The 13,806-nt window shown below is 38.3% G+C and overlaps 1 protein-coding gene across 2 annotated transcripts in view; it reads right to left on the minus strand.

Moving 5' to 3' along the window:
* The window catches only part of USP22 (ubiquitin specific peptidase 22), a 90,760-nt gene that overhangs the window by 43,951 nt on the left and 33,003 nt on the right, over nt 1-13,806 (minus strand). For both annotated transcript variants that reach the window (XM_084216619.1, XM_084216618.1), the window contains exons 3-5: nt 5,669-5,782; nt 5,080-5,124; nt 311-412 (exon numbers count right to left, since the gene is read on the minus strand). In XM_084216619.1, coding sequence (XP_084072745.1) covers nt 311-412; nt 5,080-5,124; nt 5,669-5,782 — 261 coding nt within the window. The remainder of the gene's footprint in view (nt 1-310; nt 413-5,079; nt 5,125-5,668; nt 5,783-13,806) is intronic.

Consider the following 13,806-nt stretch of genomic DNA (forward strand, 5'->3'; position numbering starts at 1 on the left):
TGGGATCTATGATGCAGGCTGAGTTGAGACAGTATCAGTGATTTCTCATTACAAACATGTTGTAAAAGAAAGGATTGTGTTTTGTAGCTGTTACACAGCTCAATCATCAGCAGTACCTGCAGTGACAGAGCAGATATCCTTCCACAGCAAGAAAAAGGTAGTGTTAAATAAACTGACTTTGTTATTCTAAAGCTTACAGAAATCCACTACAATCACCAATGGAAAAGAATTTTGAACATGTACATCAGTGACAATTCAGAACATGTACATCAGTGACAATTTGGCTCCAGAAGGGATGTCTGGAACTCACCTATGGTGCAGTTTGTGGTTATTTTTCTTCGCTTGGGGTTGTGTCGTAGCAATTCTAACTCTCTCTTGGTCGGCTCCCATGTTGAATACTTCTCTCCAATGCCTAAGCAGATGAAAACAAAGTTTCAGGAAGTTCTTTAGTAAAAGGATTAAAAATTCTGTTCAAGTCAAAACTTTCAATGTGCTGTCCATTAGGTTAGATTCAATTTATGCACAAGTTAAGGACATTGATTGCTTTTTACCCCTTCTCAAAAAATATGGTTTGAAAAGGTATAATCAAATTTTTGAACAAAGAAGAACTACTAACATAAGAAAACAAAGATACTTCTTTACTTATAGAGAACAGTTAGGCCAATAAACTTTCCATTACTGGATTATAATCCTCCTTTCAGTTAAAAAAAGAAATTCCAGCACAAGAATAAACTTGCTATTACTCAAAAATACATTTCTTTGTGCTCAGAGGAGGTTAAATGACACAACCAGCATTGATGAACTTGCCAAGTTATTAAATAAATCTAAATGATCCAACTTAATGGACAGATAATCTTTAGAGAACAGCAGAATTTAATAATTCAATATACTGAACAGTTACTACATGTATATGCTATTACACAGAATGACCCCTCCTTTACTATTAATGAAGGCTTAGACAAGTTTTAATTTTTGACATTCACTTTGTTGACATAGCTAATGTTATCTAAAAATGACATTAGTAGTAGGTTTAAACACCACCCTCCCTCCACCAACCAGTCAAAACTCTTCAAATATTAAACTACCCTTTCTCATGAGCTAAAATCTGTCATTATTCTTTTTCAAGACCAACACTGCATTTCCAGAAGATTTCTTTTGCTCAAAGGAAAGTGCAGTAGAAATGAGTCAGGTCAGTAGTATGGAGACCACACTTGAAACCAGCACAGAGCTGTGTTCAGTGTAAACCTGATACAAGAAAACACAAGAGTGAAGACCAGCTCAGTACTGCTGCAGCTTTCTATGTAGCACAGAAATTGCTGTGCAAGGTCAATTATTGTGAGTCACAAAGGCATCTTGGCATTAAAAATAAAGAATTATAAGATGGCAAGCAGTCTATTCTAAAACTGAGAATTAAAGTCAATTAAGAGTTATTTTTCACTGAATGCATGGAGCAGAAGCAGCACTTTGCTACAGAAAATAAATTATAAATCATACATATGAAAAGGATAGTAAAAAAATATAGCTGGAGGCTTACACATTCTGCATAATATACATTAAATTTTAATAGCTCTTTGATCTTCATTTTCAGAAATAGCTATGCTTGTCAGAAACTACCCTCCCAAAAATGTTCAATTCATAGTTACTACTGACCCTCCAGGTTCTAGTAACAGAAGGTCTCATTTTTAGATTCTCAAGGACTAGAGAATTGTTATTTACACAAATACACCCATCTCTCACTTTATTTGATTCAACAACAGATTATGCAAGGAACTTAAGGAACAATACCAGAATCCCTTTCCTTTATCCAAGGTTCAGCATCAAGCCACACACCCAGGAAAACAGAAAAGGCAGGGAATGACTGAGACTGATGAGATAACACAGCTGCAATGCTTTGGACACACTGCACGTCTGCAGAGACCCTTTGCAGATGCACAGATGGACACTTCACAGGGATGGAACATTGGCTTCCAACAGGTTTGGCACTGGATGTCTCCAGCAACCCTGGTCATATTTGTAATGCTCCCTTAGGAATTTATATAAATTCATTGGTAACACCATGTTAGTAGCAGCAATTGCATTGTGCAGCTGTAAATTCCTGTGTTTGGGTTCACTACAGGTAAAACATGGCCAAACACAGTCAGTGTGATGAACCCAGATAATAATTTTAAAATATCTCCTTGGATATGCTTAAATCCTGGTTTAAGTCAAATACAACAAAATTCATACCTGGAAACACATGTGCACTTTAGGCATGCAATAGCTCCACATATATTAGCAGCACTATTCATATATATTTATATATATCTATATATAATTATATAGTTTAAATACTGTAGAGGATGGGACTAAAGCATGTCACAAGAGCAACTCTAAGTAAGGTTAAACATGACAGACTGGATTACTTTTAAGGATTCTGGGTGAATGAAATATTTGTTCAATTTAAAAGAAATGAAAGGAAACAAAACACCATGTGCAACTAATGACACAAACAGAGCAAAACAGACAGAAAAACATTCTTGCAGAAGCCTTTCATTAGAAAGAGCACAAGTTAAGTCAGACACAGAAATGAAAACGTGTTCCATTCCAGCTATATAACTTAGCAGGAATGCTGAGGATATATTACTATTGAAAATTTGGAAAAGGCAGAGCCATTTATTAGGAATGGTTTGATGTTTAAAAATGAAAAACTACAACAACAAAAAAACCAAAAGACAAAGAAGGAAAGAGGTTTAATAAAAAGCTTTAATAACACTCACAAGCATGCCAAAAACTCCAATATAAACTACCTTAAACAAAGATTTGCAAACCATGCACAGGTCACCATTTACAATCAAAGGAAAGTAGTGTTAGAGAAGTAAAAATTAGTAATTTTAAAAATGCTGCTATAAAATAGTCAGAGATTCAAGTCAGCACATGAAATCTCCATCTAAGAAATTATTTTATTGGGTGAAATACTCAAATTGGCATTTCTCTGACAATTCATCAGGAGCATAGGGATGAGTGAAGGAAAAGGCAATGAAGGCTGAGGTTTATAAAAGTCACAATTTTTCAATCACTGTTTACTTTGCTAAACTTCAGCAAATTCCAATTTTTCCTCTCCCAAAAATTCAGACATTAATTAGAACAAAGGGCTCTGTGTATTCTCACCTCCCCTGTTATTAATATTCAATACCAAAGGAAAAAATACTGGCCAAATTGCAACATTCAGAGTTACATCAGATAACCCTGAACTGCAGCTGGACTGGGGAACTCAGCACACTGGGAGTTAATACTACAGGAGGATGAAATGAATCTCATGATATTTGGGGGTTTTCTTAAAGTTTTTTTTTTTTCTCCAGGCATCATGTTGTTATGTGAGTATCTATTAAAGCATAAACTAACACCCTTCAAGCACCGTGGAGAGAAATTTGAACATTTCTGCATTTAGCCTTCAGTTTTTAAGCCAATCAGGTTCTGCAGACTGGATTCACTTCTGAAGTTCTTAAAGTTGGCAACAAGATCTGAGGTAAATTAACTCTGTGATAGCAATATAAACCCAAGACACTGAGTCTGGGGTTTGTGCTCCTCTTGACATTCAGTTTGGAGCAAGAAGGGATCTTTCAGATAACAAGAGGGAGGGAGCACAGAGATTGGAACAACAGAGAGAGAAGGAAAAAAATCAGACATAATTCTCCATTATTTTCTCCCATGTACATTTCTCATTCCTTAGATAAATTTTTGTGGAAAGATGTAGTTTCATAATAAAAAGACATAAAGAAACTATGCCATGACTTTAAAGAAAAAAAAAAGTCTACATTGCAGACTCCAGTCATTTGAAGTGTTATTGCCTATTCCTTGATTTTCTGTGTTCACTGGTCACTACAGATTCCCAGGGACAGAAGATGGAATGTGCAGATTCACACAAATATGCATTTGTATATATATATTTAATGTGCCATTCAATAGCCAGTTAATCAGCACAGAGGCTTCCTGCCTGGCAGTTCCTTTGGGAGATTCTTTGACCTCCTCTACAAAACTCTGTGGTCCAAGATAACCAGTGGAACAATCTTGTGGCTGTAATTCCCTGGAATCTAAACTCCAGCAGGCTGATGTCCATGGCAGGACAAAGTGTCTGCATCTCAGTCCACAAGGCACAAGTGTATCAATTGATAAGGACAACATAACAAAGACATTACTCTAAAAATCTGCATATTTAAAAGTAAGGAGCTGGGGGAGGTTTTCTCTTCTATGGAATAATGAAGATCTGTTGTTGTTGCAGCTGATTCATTTGGTGCCCCAAACACAGATTGAAGGAGTTTCCAGAATAGGTGCAGAGCTTGAATAAAAGGTTTTTAAACCTATTCCCATTTTGTCTTGCTTTGAAAACGAGCACTTTGTGCTAGAAGATTTTAAGGTGTATTTCCTGTTCTAGGACTCACTATCCTCCTTTCCTCTGACTCCCTTCCCTCAAAGAGGGAACAAGCAGGAAGCAGACTGGGATCTGCAGTAGGAACCAAGTGAAGGCAGCTATCTTTTGAGCCAGCAGAAAAGCTCTTGTTAATACGATGTTAGCTGCTATTTTTAAAATTGGAAATGAGGTTAAGAATGGTTTGAAGTCATATCAGCCCTGACTAAGGCTGTCACATTGAAACAGGATGCCATGGATTCCAGAAGAGACATTACTAGACAGAAGTCATCTGTCTTCAAATACAGACTTTCCCACTTTAAGAAAACATACCCCCCCAGAGGCCACTGGAAATGGAAGATGACAAGCTTTTAAAACTGATGCTTACAAACTACTCAGTTTAGAATAAATGATATTTCCTTTCCAAACAAGAAAACCAAAACAAAAACCAAAAACAAAGCAAAAAAAAAAAAAAAAAAAGAGAAGAGGTTTGTTTTGGAGGAATTCTATCAAGGAAAGAGCATATGAAATCAAGTCTGCTGCAATTATTCAATCATTGGAACATATCCAAACAAGAGGAAAACGATTTGCACGATAAAACTGGCATTCTTAACTGTGATTCATGTCTAAAATGGCAGGATAATCAGCAAAGGGACGCTTGTTAGTGAGGTGCGTCGCCAGCCCACGCCTCTTACCTGTCATTGTACACTGGTAGTGAGAAACCACTGTTGGGGTGAAGGCTAAAAAAGAAAAAATTAGGGAAAGCAAACTGAATAAAACAAATGTGTGTACATATATTTGTGTGTAAATATTTCTACATAGATACTGTGCGTGTACCCTGAAAGCACAGGTGGGTAAGTAAGCTGGCATGATCTATTTAAAAAAAAAGTTAAAAAAAATCACACACAAGGGTGGCATTTCATGTGAGGGGAACAGATTTATTGCCTGTACCATGTAAATAAGCCTAAAGAGCAGACTATTACATTCTCTACCTAATACAGATCTAACTTTTGATATTATGCAAGTTTTGCTGGATTAATGTTAGATATTTCTGTACTTTTTTTGCAATTAAAGATAAAATATTTTTGCTACAATTAGGTGTGGTGCACGTGTTAAACCCACAGTCTGACTCCTGGAAAGGAAGAACATCTCTCTCCCATGGCTGTACTACTCTCTCTAAAGAGCTCTTTCTTCCCCTTAGTGTTTTTTTTTTGCCACTGAACAAATGGGAGGGACAGGTATGATTAAAAACAGAAACAAGAAATTCAGGCAGGAAAACCAAACCTTGTAATTTCCAAGCTTTTCGTTGTTCTTCTTTGGCAATTTGTTCCATGTCTTTGTCGTATATGTAATCTTGACACATAAAGCAGTATATACCCCCATACAAAAGGTCTATGGCTGCAAAACAGAAGGGAAGTTGGGGAGGAGGAAAAAAGATGTGAGTTCATAAACCAGAAGGCATTTTAAAGCAGGTTTCCAAGTCAGGCACTCCTTCTTCCAAGCAGTCCACAAAAGAAGAAAAATCTGTACCTTAGAATCTGGAAGGGGGAAAAAAAAAAAAAAAAGAGAAAAACCCAGACATTTTTCCAGTTTCAGTGTGAGTTATTCAGTTGCTTCTGGCACAGCAAGAAAACTGTGCAGGACAACAAAGCACCAGGTGCCTTCAGGCTGTTTGTAACCCACAATTTACCTTTCAAACACCTGAGTTACCAAGAGGCATCAGGACAGTGACTGACTACAATGCACATAGAACCAGCCCTGTAAGAGGTGATATATGAGTCTGAACTGTCTTTTCCTAAGACTTCAGCTATTTCTCTTCAAGGCCATTAAAATAATTAGGAAGCATCTAGTTAAAATACAGATGAAGGCTCCAACAGAAGACAGCACAGCAAATTCAAAGCTATTTCTCTAGGGGAAAGGTTTTCCAGGGTAGTTTATGCCACAGGTTACTTCTGTCTCAATTTTTGATTTCACACACCCTTTCAGAATAAACAAATGAACACTGACCAATGTTAAAAATATTTTTCTTGCACAACCTTAAACAAAAGAAAGCCAAGAAAAAAAATAAATACCTAACTGAGAAATCTCATTTTACTCCAACATATACTATGGAAAAAGTGCAAAGTAATCATAGTAAACTGCTGATTTTCAGTACACACATATGAAAAAAAGCCACAATCACAGGAAAGTTAAAAATCTGTGACCACTAACAAATCTTGCTAAAACACAATCTACACCAGCAAACAGCTAAGAAACACATCACCCTTCTCCCTCAAGTGTAGAGCTTTCATTTATTTTTTCAATTCCTTTTATTTCCAGATAATAGCATTATTAGAATAGTCTTACTGCAATGGAAACTTGTTTTAAACACAGGAAACCATTACCACATTAGGCAGCCTGCAAGAAACAGCACGGAATTACTCTGAAGTGCTCAATAAGCCAAACCACATGCCATGCAGCAGGAATTCTGCCATGGATCTTAGCAGGCAAACACAGGTGAAGTCTCTGTGCTGCCCTGTTAGTGGGGCAGTGCATGTGGTGAGGTTTTTTGGTAAAGTTCCTTTCTAACGCCCTCTCCTCCATCCTTCAACAGCCTCCACCCCTCCACAACCTGCTGTCCCTCTCCTTTAGTCTGTTACAAGCTGCTCTTTTTTCTCCTTCCTCTCTTTTAAAATCACCTTTTCAATGATTATGTCAACTGTTTGTTACTCCTCCTATTATTCAATAAACCCAGTTATTTTAAACAGTTTTATCTTGCTGATGGGCTCCATTCTTCTGTTTTGCCTCTTTGGACCACTCAGTTTGTGGAAGAGGATAAGGACTGTTACCTCCTATAAAGTCACAAACTCAGGATTTTCATTACCTTGTGTAATGTCCCAACACCAGAATATTTCACCCTGATGCCCAGAGGACTGAATAAACTCCTCTAGCAGAACACTCCAAAAGGAGACAAGACTCTGAGCTGTGGTGGAGGATTAGCAATAAAACACTATGCAGATGCAGGGGTGGTACATCATAACTTATAGAGTATTAGAGTTCTACAATATTTACTCCACTACTGATTGCATTACCACTTCTGCACAGTTTTCTACAAAAAAAAGCTGCAGAAAATCCAAAATATTGGTCTTAAAACACAAACCCAAATATTATTCTCCACGTACTTTTAAAACATCCCACCAACAGGCCCCTAAATAACAGAACAGGGCTGGCAGAATATTGAATAAAAAGGACTCTGTGAGCACTAATAGTTACAATTTACCATCAGAAAATGTAGGCATAGCTGTGCTCAGAGGATTCCTTACTTTTCCTTTCTTCCTGGATTTACATGCCTGAGCAATGAAATAGAGATGTCAAGATCTAAACCAACAAGAGAGCAGAAGGAATTTCTGGTGTAAAGGATCAGAAAGTTTCACAGAAACATTGGTGGAGTTAAAGCTGTAATTGCCCAGCACCTGATTAAGGACTCTTGAGGAAATATCCTCTCTCCAACACACTTATGGCAACAATGCAGTTGTACATTTGCCAACACCTCCAATGTCTTTTTAATGACTGCAGGGGGTTTTGGACAAATTACCTCAAGCACCAGTGACAAGGCAGCCACACAGGCCTGGCCACAGCACGGACCCGAACACGGCTGCTCAGGAAAAGAAAGAGTCCACTAGCAAAGTATGGGACTTAATTGTTTCAGATTAATGTAATTTGAATTTTTTTCCCTTGAAATACACTTAAACTTTCTTATGCTGGTTGTCTTGAGGTGAAGAAGAACAGAGGAACCACTGAAGGGACTGTTTTACTGGCAGAAACTCTACCCAAGCAAGCAATTCCTTTGCACTGACTGAAGTTACACCACACCCAAAGGACAAAGTCCACACAAAACTTTCTCCCTCAAAGGACTGGGGGGACTGAAACAAATTTCACCTCTTTGTTAGGCTAAATCCTTTTTGTTTTAAACTAAAGTGCCATGAAGCTCTATCCCAAACTGAAACACCTGGCCAGAAAATTCCATTAAAAACACGATAGTAAAGCATGAGAATGCACACGTAGCAAACTTCAGCACTGGTATTTGCATTGATATTTTAGATCACAAAGCTAACAGAAAGGCCTGAAATTCATAAAAAGTTTGGGAACTACCAACCTAGGAATAATGCCCAGGTGTTCTGGATTAACCCACTGCCAAGCCTGCCAGGATGCCTCACATTCCTCACAATGAACATTTCTTTTAGGGAACTCCTGTGGATTGGCTGCTACTCCCAACTTCCAGGACCTGCTTTTCCTAAAACTACTCCAACCCTTCTCTCAGGAAAGTACAGTGGAATGAAATCAGTGAACTTCAGTTTTAGCTTAATACACATGCAGAATTTATTATCCTTGGAAAATAAAATATACAGCAAGTAGAAATCCACCTTTTTTTTTTCACAAGGAAGAACCAAAAGCAATTTAAAAGAATCACAATGTCATTTTATTAAATTTGATCAATCTAGATTCCTGGTTTAGGAATTCAAAATACCTACTTGGTGATCACAGGCAGAGCAATTTAAGAATGAAAAGACCTCTTGGAATGTAACATTTCTCTCTGCTTTTATACCTTCTATCCTGACAACAAGCTTCCCTTCCTTTAAAGTCTGATCTCCTCAGACTCCTTTACATACAAAATTATAAGCAGCTGTGACCCAAGAGACGAATGAAAATAGATTTTAGATTTCACTTAAAAATAAAGCCATCAGCCTGGAGAAACAAGGAGGCAGCACAGAAGATCATGCAGGAACAACAACAACTTTATCTACTGGCGCAAGGAACATTAAGTTTTAAAAAGCAACAGCTCTGGGGTGAAAGTTTAAATCTGGCAGCAAAAAGTCTTCAAACTGCATCTGGGAGCCAAGTAAAGTGTTTTAGTTAAGCCCAAGTGCTTTACTTACTTTTCCAACTATATCCACTGATGTCCTTGTGAAAATGTTAGAGATGATGGGAATACAACAAAAGCAGAGAAGAGCGCCACATCCAGAGTGTTCATGTCTCACCCAGGCAAAAAACCTTGGATGTTCAGCTTTTGAAAGATCCAGGTGAAAAGAACTGACTTTGCTCAGCTGGGAATGGGATACTTCACCATAATATTTGATACCATTCATCAGATAGGAGATATTTGTGAATCATGTTGTGGTATCATCTCCCTTGGATCACTGGGTGCACTCAAGTAGAAAAAAAACCTCCAGCAGCAACTCAGAATTCAGGTCAGTTTTTACCTGTACTGAAATTAATTCCATTCTGAATTTCTGTTACTCAGTCTTGGCACATTATCAACCTCAAATCAACACAGTCTGTGTTCAATGCAAGAAACCTGCATTTTCTTCAACTTCTGTAACAAAGGAGGCTAAATTTGCAATTCTTTCAGACCATTTTAAGCCAACATCCAAAGCTAATTCATGGTCCCTGATTTCTCACCTTGAGTGTTAATCATTAAACCCATTCCAGGTAATTGGCTCAGATTCCCAAGAAGTGATTTGTAAAACTTCAGCCAGTTCTCCACTGGATCTTGTCTCTGATCTATCAGCACAAAGCAGGCATGTGATTGCCTGCCTCCTGATTTCCTGGCACCTGGAACCTGCACCACAGCTCAGAATTCCTGAACTGGTAAGAAGGGAGCAAAAGAGGTGGAAAAGGGACTACTCCTGCTAAATTATGATCCAGCCATTGAGAACTCCAGATATTAACTGTCAGGGGGAAAAAAAACAAAACAAAACAAAAAAAAACCAACCAACCAAACAAACAAAAACAACCCCCAAACTTCCTTCTGTTTCCAAAATCTTTTAATCCACATTAAAAACTATAGTCTTAGTCAAGCATTATCCTTCCCTCTCACATTCAGTATCTTCTCCTAATACTCGAGGTACAACTATTCCATTAGTGCTGCTTTTTCTTCTTTTTTCAGACCAGGAGTCAACAGGCCAGAAGTGTTTTTGTGGCTCTGCAGTCTTCAAGATGCCTATTGGCCCCATATGGATCTAGAATGTTAATGTTTAAATTCATTTTGTCTGCAATCCAAACATGGCAAGCACCCAATGTTATCCTGCAGACCACTTAACACCAGGAGCCAAATGGGCAGCCCCTGTGCTGCACACTCTGTGATGGTTTAGAATATCATCCTACAACTCCATATGAATCCAAGCCAGGAAAGATAAGATGAAGAAAAAATGTCCTGGTGTCCCTATGGAATCTAGATAGAAAATGTGCTTTTAACTGTTAATTTACAGGAACCACAGCGTGTCAAACCATTTTATGTTAAGTTGTTATGAGTGGAATATTAATTCCAGCTCCTTGACCCCATTCAGAAATACATGGATTGTAAGCCCTATAGCAGTGGGTTTTTCTGCAGCTACGAGTATGTGTGTATTTAAAAAAATAACAACAGAAAATATTCACTCAGAAAGAATACTAAAACTTCATTTGGTGTCTGCCTAGGAATTTTCAGTCCCAATCAGGAAACTGATAAATTAACCACAGCTGCAGTTTTGAGATGAACTTTATAGTACCAATCTCTCTTCTCTTTTAGAGCTACTGTTCACAGACATCTTCCTGCTTCTGCTACTCTGGGACTAAGTTACTGTGTACTTTCCTTCACTGAGCAGCTGTAGAAAAGATAAGGAAGAGACCACCAATTTTTACAAGGATAGAATTCACCAGCAGATTCCCCAGTGATGAACCTGATTTGGAAGGATTATTTAGGAAGATGACAGAGTATGTTGATGGCACACATTCATTTAAGATAATCAAAATAGCTCCAGAAGGATTTCAAGTTACTTAGCAAATAGGCAATAGCACCAAGACTGAAACTCCACCCACAAAAGAGGCAGACAAGTAACACCAAAAGAAAAGAAGTTCTGGAGTCCCTGAGTTTAACTCCCAAGTAACAGTATCAGCTCTGTGTTGAACAGCAGATTAAGAAGCACAAAATAGGAGTCATGGAAGTATTAACTAAGAATGCAAGTCATTAGCACAACAAACTGTCTTAATCCAAATGGCTGGCACCAGAAATGGACACATTAGAACTGGAAAAGTGAAGTATGATGATGATATTGAGAATCACACAAGAGTTTCAATAAGAAAAGTAAAAATTGTTCCGGTTCCTACAGGTGGGGAAAAGGAAACATCTGACAGGATCAAACCCAGGAAAAATCCCAGAGGAGCTCAGTAAGGACTTTGCTCTCACCATTTCACAACTCCTCACAAAAGACACACAGAGCCCAGTGGGAGTATCAGACTGTCCTGAGGCTGACTGAGAGGAACTGAGCAATGCAGAGATGAGAAAAAGCAGCTCCTATAGCTGGATCTTACCTTACCTACCCATCACCCACATCCCCACCTCACAGAATACATTAAATTAGGTCCACCATTAATAATATCCATTGACCAGAGAGGCAGATTCAAGAGCACAGGAACCACTGTAGAGTCAGATTGTGAGTGCCTAATTCAGATGGTTCAGACAGGCAGAGATAGCAAGGGATGTATTTAAAACCACTCTGGAATATGATGCTGGAGCCTCCTGAAAGACGGCAGAGAGCTGCAAACACATCCCTGCCATGCTCAGACAGCTGTTACAGCTGAAATCCGTGGTATTTCTTACAACTGTGATCAACTGTGCAGCTCCTGCCTGTCTCCATGGAGACTGATGTTGGCTCAGCAAAAAGTCACCAAGTGCTTTAAAATAATTCCTCTTCGTTTTGAAATTTCAAAGCACTTAACTTGTTTTTGCCTATCAGACGTTATTTTCCCAACTAAAACTGCAGCAGGAAAAGCAACCAAAAGCACTAGTAAAACTACAAAAATATTTTCAAAGCTCATTTCACATGCAGCTGGAAATGAAACACCAAAATATACATTAAAAAAACAGAGAGAAAGGAATCTCCAGAACTAGAAATCAAGCAGTCACTTGCACAATCTTCACATTATGTTTATTTGTGCACCAAGTAATTTATACTTAGCTGCAGAAGAATCCTTTTTGGGATTATTCAGTAAAGTATTTTGTGCTTTGGCTTAATTAACTCTTGCCCTTTTTATCTAAAGGCTATTCCTTTTGGGACATACCTTTTCTGACACAGCCCTAATTGTCTAATACCAGGACAATAACCACAACAGTGCCTAAAGCAAGAGCATTTTTAAAAATCTCCCTCCTCCACCATCCAGTTTTGGTTTTCCTTTAAGGAAACAGAAGCTAGTTCACTACAGCAGACAACAGCAAATTCTGTCTTGCAGAAAAAATAACTTGAATTTAAGCTTCCCAAACACATAAACAGCAGCTGAGAATGTGTGCAATTATAAAGCTTTTTTAAAAGGTTCTCCATAAATATGGTGAGTTTAGTGGTAAAAATATTGCAGTGTTTACAAAGTGTCCACAGATAAACAGGTAAATACTGCTGATAGTCTCAATTTAGCACAGTATTTTTTAAACCTTAAATGTGGCCATAAACTTTTATTAGCACAAAAGGTTGTTTTATATATAAATATATATATATATACACACCCACACACCCCTTTTACCAGAAATTCTTCAAGTTTACCTCAAATAATTTGCACTTCCACATTGGTACAGATTCCCAAAAAAATTCAGCTAATGAATTGACTTTTAAAAGCTCTTTGAGATGACACTCTGCAAAAAGCAACTAAAAGATGTCACACAGGGTTGAGTTGGTCTTTTCAGTTTTCAAAGAACGGCTGAGGTTGGTAGGGACCTCTGAGGTCCCCTTGAGCAGCCCCTGCTCCAGCAGGGTCATCCAGCACATCCAGGCTGCCCAGACCCGTGTCCAGAGAGACTCTGAATGTCTTTGGGGACAGACCCTCCACAGCCTCTCAGGGCAGCTTGTTCCAGGCCTTGGTCACCCTCAGTTTGTGATAATCAGACACAACTTCCTGTACTTCACTTTGTCCTGCTTGCCTCCTGGACACCACTGGCAAGAGGCCAGGACACTTTTTTAACCCCTCTTTCAGGTATTAGTGAGGTTCCCCAGAGCCTCTCCTGTGAGCTGAGCAGTCCCAGAGCTCTCAGCCACACCATGATGGAATTTTCAGTACTATTTTCCAGTATTCTATTTTTCAAGACATTTACAAACTTAAAACTATACCACTACTGAGCCTCATCTTTTTCTTTCTTGACACATATGGAGGAAGAAACTATAACGATCTGCTGGTTTAAATAATCTTTTCCATAAATAGTAAACTTACACACCCATTTCTTAAGCACAGGAATACACAGCTCTGTTGGCCTTCTGGAGCTTCTCTGTCTTCATGGAAAATAAAGACAGTTTGTTCCATAAACACTTTAGGGTAAATTAAATTAGGAATGGTGGCCATGCTGGTCAAGAGAAAATTTATGCCATGAAATTGTTGCCATAAAATAATGCCTTTTTTTTCCTGTTTCTTACATCACTCCA

This window comes from Fringilla coelebs (genome assembly GCF_963513975.1).
Source record: "Fringilla coelebs genome assembly, chromosome: 16".
Lineage (NCBI taxonomy): Eukaryota > Metazoa > Chordata > Aves > Passeriformes > Fringillidae > Fringilla > Fringilla coelebs.